At 43.3% G+C, this 5,696-nt stretch overlaps 1 protein-coding gene across 1 annotated transcript in view; it reads right to left on the reverse strand.

Moving 5' to 3' along the window:
- nat8l (N-acetyltransferase 8-like) overlaps positions 1-5,474 on the reverse strand; it is an 11,791-nt gene extending 6,317 nt beyond the window's left edge. Inside the window, exons 1-2 of the mRNA XM_030780917.1 lie at positions 5,159-5,474; positions 3,671-3,835 (exon numbers count right to left, since the gene is read on the reverse strand). Of these exons, the coding sequence (XP_030636777.1) occupies positions 3,671-3,835; positions 5,159-5,474 (481 nt within the window). The remainder of the gene's footprint in view (positions 1-3,670; positions 3,836-5,158) is intronic.
- Between the last annotated feature and the right edge of the window lie 222 nt (positions 5,475-5,696).

Below are 5,696 nucleotides of genomic sequence, written 5' to 3' on the forward strand. Positions count from 1 at the left end.
TCAGGTTTCCACCCAGTGCCTGAAATGCAAGCATCTGCCAGCTCATTTCCTCTGTTATTATAAGCCTAATGCAGCCAAAGGTCGCGACCTTCTGGTCATAAAGATGGCCCATACCTTCTGTTCCCTTGAGGCAACTCTGTGGGGTCGCTCATCAAAATGAAAGGTGCCTTCTACTCCTCTTAAACCACCGCCACTAACGAAGTGTGTTTAGTCTTCAAACAGTTTTTCTCTTTTCTCTCTCTTTTTCACACACACAAACACAGAAACACACACACACACACACACACACACACATTCATATGCATACACATGTATCTAATTGAATTGGTTATGACGTTTTGAATTTGTGACATGTTCATAAATGCAAAACATAAAAAAAAAAAGAACTTCTCTCATTGTTCCTGATTTACCACTAGGTAACTGATGACTGTGTTAAACAGTTTCCTCTGCCTTTCCCATCCGTTTAATGCTCTTATATCTATGTTCATCAGGAGGGTCCACCTACTGACTCAGCATGTGAATCTAATCTTTTTTTTTTTTCTTTTTTTTTTTTTATGTAGCTCTTTAGCTCTTGTAAATGCCTCGTTCCAACACGTGTAGATGTGGGTCGAAGCCGTAACTGACCAGCGGGGGCAGCAACCTTGAGAATACCACCCCTGTTTAATAAAAACGGGGTGAGTGTATCGCCTTTCTGAGAGGAAAATACAAACGCTGAGGCATTTACGCCTTGTCATTCCTAGGCAGACTGAATATGCAATACATCAACTGAAGACAGAGAGAGGGGGAGAGAGAGAGAGAGAGAGAGAAAGAGGATGCCTAATTAGTATAGAAACATCAGAATCCCCCCATGGGAGCGCTTTTGTCTGCAGGCTGTCGCTATATGCGCACCACCACACTAATACATGCATGCCAGGCGCGGCAACAAACCTTTTCCTCCTCTCTCTCTCTCTATCTCTCTCTCTCTATCTCTCTCCCTCTTTCTCTCTCTCTTTCTCTTTCTTCCTCTCTCTCTCTCTCTCTCTCTTTCTTCCTCTCTCTCTCTCTCTCTCTCTTTATCTTTCTCTCTCTCTTTCTCTCTCTATCTCTCTCTCTTCCTCTCTCTTTCTCTCTCTCTCTCTCTCTCTCTCTCTCTCCCTCTCTCTCTCTCTCTCTCTCTCTCTCTCTCTCGCTCTAAAGTCCATCTCATATTCTCGGGATCTAAGTACGTTTCAGTCGGCTCACATTAATCAAAGAAAAACAAACAAACAAACAAACAGCTTCTTCTTTCTGTTGCGCCTGCATATATTAACGTGCGAGAGCACATCTTTTGGGATCCGACATTAAGTTTTGGCTCCCGTTTCTAATTTAAGAAACGTGTAATTAGTAATGCTTCTAATTAAGCATGCAGCTGATATGCGATGACCCCATCCACATGCGTGGGGCTGATGTTTCCAATCTATCTGTGTTTTGACTAATTTGAGTTTTACTGCTTTTTCTGCATGCTTTATTACCCAGTAGGACAGTATTCATTGATTCGGTGACTGATTCATGGCCTGTCGATAGATTTGCTGTCATTCAGAGAGAGGTGAGTCAGGGACCCTGCTGTTTGGTTTACACGGATGTGCCCTGAGCACATGCCGAAGGTCACGTCGTAGTCTTCCTCCACACCTTTATTGTGCTCTACTCAGCCCCCCTGCAGGCTTAAGGGTGACAGGCTGGGCTGTAAACACACACACACACACACACACACACACACTTAAACGGAGAAGAGAGTGATTGTATTGATCTGTCAGATCATGCTCCTGTATCAAGGGCTGGGCAGATCTAGTAGACACAGATGAGTGCAGCTTTTCTCATTAATAACGTTAGCCTTCTGTGACTGATTGTTCTCTTGGCCTAAATCAGTAGACACTGACTCACTGAATGTGGAGAACAGATACCATAGCCAGACCTCAGGCTATGTATGCGCACTCTCTCTCTCTCTCTCTCTCTGTCTCTCTCTCTCACTCACCCTCTCTCTTACTCACTCTCTCTCACTCAATCCCTCTCTCTCTATCTCATTCTCTCTCTCTCTCCTTCTCCTTCTCCCTCTCTCTCTCTCTCTCTCTCTCTCTCTGTCCCCCCAAATCTCTCTCTCTCTCACTCATTCTCTCTCTCCCCTCCCCACTCAATCTATCTCTTTCTCTCGCTCACTCACTCACTCACTCTGACATACTCTTTTGAGCTTATTTGCATATAAAAGAGCCCTCCCTCGACACTGATTTATATGCAGTATTATATCAAAGAAATAATTAATGTCAAATATTATTTATTTATTTGTTTGTTTGTTTGTTTGTTTCAAAAAGACAGAAAGGACAGATCAAGGAAGGAGCAGAGAAAGAAGGAAAGAAAGATAGAAAGAAAGAAAGAAATGATAAACGTCTAATAACTATGCCATATTTTCCTTTTTTCATACTCACATACAAATCTTTTTACCCCTCTCTCTCTCTCTCTCTCTCTCTCTCAGTTTCATACACCACTTACACACCTTCTGAGTTTCATTCAAATGCTGTACTCATAATGCATGACTGTGTTGCTGCGAAACAGATGTGTTTTACACCGCTTACTTGTCTGTAGTTTTTTGGGGTTTTTTTTACCGTGATTCAGTTACAGGTGAATGAGCCCGTGAGTAATGGACTGCATAATCACGATGGCGCATGCCTTGGATTACTCAAAACAGAGGTCAGGTTTTCCTTTGGCAGAGGTAGCATGATCAACACCATCAGCAAAAAACACCTGACCTGCCAGAACCTTCCCGCAAACAAGTGACCCTGCCTCTTGAACGAAGGCCAACTTCAGCCGGGACCGTAGCCACAAACAATGTCCGATTCACGTGGGGAGGAGTTATTGTTCACCTGATTATATTTTCGTTCTCTTTCTTTTGAGCAGAAATACCAGAAATGATAAAAAAGTGCGTATGCTGCAGATTGCGCCTCAGCGATTTTCCTTCGGGCGATCGATAAAGACCACGTGGTTTCCGTGGCCCGTTGCAGCTCAACGGTTCCTGTTGCATGTTTAGCGGGGAGCGCGTACTTGCAGCGGAGCGCAAGGTCTGAAAACTTGGTTCCGTGTCGGACCCAGAAGTGAGGCATCTGGTTCAGTAATATCTTTGGTGTCTGTAGACTGTCTTTGTTTCAGGTTGGTGATTTGTTTTGGGGAGATTAGTGTTGAAGCGACTGAGGGAGTGATGTGCCGTTTCAAGTCACGGGACAAATTTACGTACAAGCACGACGCAGCGGTAATAGCGGAGGGAGGAATTGTTGCTGCGTTGTTGTGTCTGGGTATTGTGTCTCATGCCATCTAGGGCTTATCACAGATTGTACTGCATTTTTTAGTAGAGACCACTTTCCTTGTGAACATGCATAAAGTATCTGTCTGTCTATCCATCCATCTATCTATCTATCTATCTATCTATCTATCTGTCTGTCTGTCTGTCTGTCTATCTATCTGTCTGTCTGTCTGTCTATACATCTTTCTGTCTGTCTGTCTGTCAGTCATTCAGTCAGCTATTCTGGGAATGGGCATGATTATTTGTACTACATTTGTACTTGACTAAAAAGATGAAATGATTTACGTCCAAACGTGAAGCTGCTGTTCTTATGCGTTTGTTAAATATGCTCACACACTCACACCCCATCCCCAATTCCCTTACCTGTGGGTTTCATGTAATAGGTCTCAATGTCTGACATGTCTGTGTGGAGTGCGCAGTCCAGGTAGTTGAGGATGACTTTTCTACTGTAGTAGTATCGTGCACCCATAAGCAGGAAGGGAGCGCAGCAGGTCAGGGCAAAAGACTTGGTCATTACAAAGCACATCACTATGGAGAAATGGAAGAAAAATAAACGACACCTGTCAGAAAAGAGAATCAAATGTTGATTGGGGTAAAGTAAAAGTACACAGAACACACAGACACAGTTAGGTTCCCGAAGGTACAGCTATTGTAACACAATAATGCTATTCAATCGGTTTTGCGCTCAGTTAAATAATAGATCATCAGAAGTAAACGCGATGAAAATACGTGGATACTGTTGAAAACGTAACTCGATCATGAACAGCAGGACTTGTTTTATTTGTTAGGGCATTGTATGTAATGGAGCCCGGCTTGTTTGTTGATTTGACAGATGGGGGCGCCTTTGGGAGCAAATAAAGGCAGCGCCACACCGCGCGTTTGCGTTTCCATGGCATACCATGCAATATTCTCTTACTCCACTGCACCGCGATGTGGTGTTTTTTAATGTCAACACAGACGCATGCGTGTCTAGCATTTACCTACTTTACCACAACCATTATGGATAGTCAGATGACACAAATCAGCACACGTGCGTGTGTGTGTGTGTCTCTGTGTGTGGGTTTACATATGTCTCATGCCTCATTCCAATACAAACACACAGATTTAAATAATTACATGTAAAACTGGAGTAATAACGTATGAAGTTAGAAGTCTTCTCTGTACAAGACAAAGCCTAGTTGAGCCCGGCTGAGTCTAGTGGTTAGATTTCGAATTATTAAGAGCCACAACTTAAACGCGGGACGAACAGATGTAGGTGGGAACGAACTCACGGGAAAAAAAATGGCCATGCGCTTCTTTATGCTTACATAGGCGAAAAGTCTGCATGCGCTCAGGAACCTTTGGCGCTATTGGACAGGGCAAGCGGTATTTGCCAATCCTGATATTCATTCATTCATTCATTCATGCGCCTGACCGGCACGCACATTCACCGGCATTCGGCCCGACATGCAACCAGCATGCTTCTGGGTCAGTCAGACTTTGTGTGTTGCTATTACTGTTCAATACAAATGATTTCTGTCCGTAGTGATAGACGGATAGCAACTAATTAAGTAAACTATTGGATATTAGCGTTTATTAGATTAGAACGTTAGATCGTTATATTTGTTAGATATTGTGACATGTGCTTGTTACCGTCCTCCTCATTCGATGCTTTGCAAATAATTTCCCACGGTCAAAGAAAAGAAAAAACCTGTCTCCACTCGAATGCGAAACAAATAACGTGTTATTGAGATCTTAACTACGGCAGCATTACAAATGCGTATTTTACTGAAACAACTGTTTTAAAAACTACAATCGTTAATAAAAAACGCTTTATCATTCGATCAGAAGCTCACAAAACACACCACCAACCTGTGAGAAGGGCGTATAGAAACTGGGTTTGAGTTTGATGTCTGAGACCCCGAAATGCAGTATTGGGTATCCGCTCCATGATACCCTCATAAAAGATGCGGCGCACCTCCGCATGGTCCGCCCGCTCGAATTCGCGGATGAAGACTTGATCCCTTTTCATCTCTTTACTTTCGAGTGCACTGGCCGACGCCGGAGAGGATGTCCACATTTGTGAAGAGGAAACAATGATAGATTCTTTTTTACTCCCAGGTATGGCATCGTGTTCGTCTGCAACAATTTTAGTCTCGCAAACCATTTTGGGAGACGAACAATGCATGCAAATGGCCTCAGATGAACTTAAGAGAGAAAGAAATAAAAGACAATGGATGATGCTTTTTTTGTTATGGAAAGAAAAAGACTGATGTACTGCTGCAACCCTGAGCTCCTTTCACGACCAAAGACTACCGGCGTATTTCAAGTGGTATATATATTGCACCATAACCGGTACATTCAGGTTCTGGGGTACGGGTGCACTGAACTTGACACCGATTGGACAAAA

Source organism: Chanos chanos, chromosome 7 (assembly GCF_902362185.1).
Source record: "Chanos chanos chromosome 7, fChaCha1.1, whole genome shotgun sequence".
NCBI lineage: Eukaryota > Metazoa > Chordata > Actinopteri > Gonorynchiformes > Chanidae > Chanos > Chanos chanos.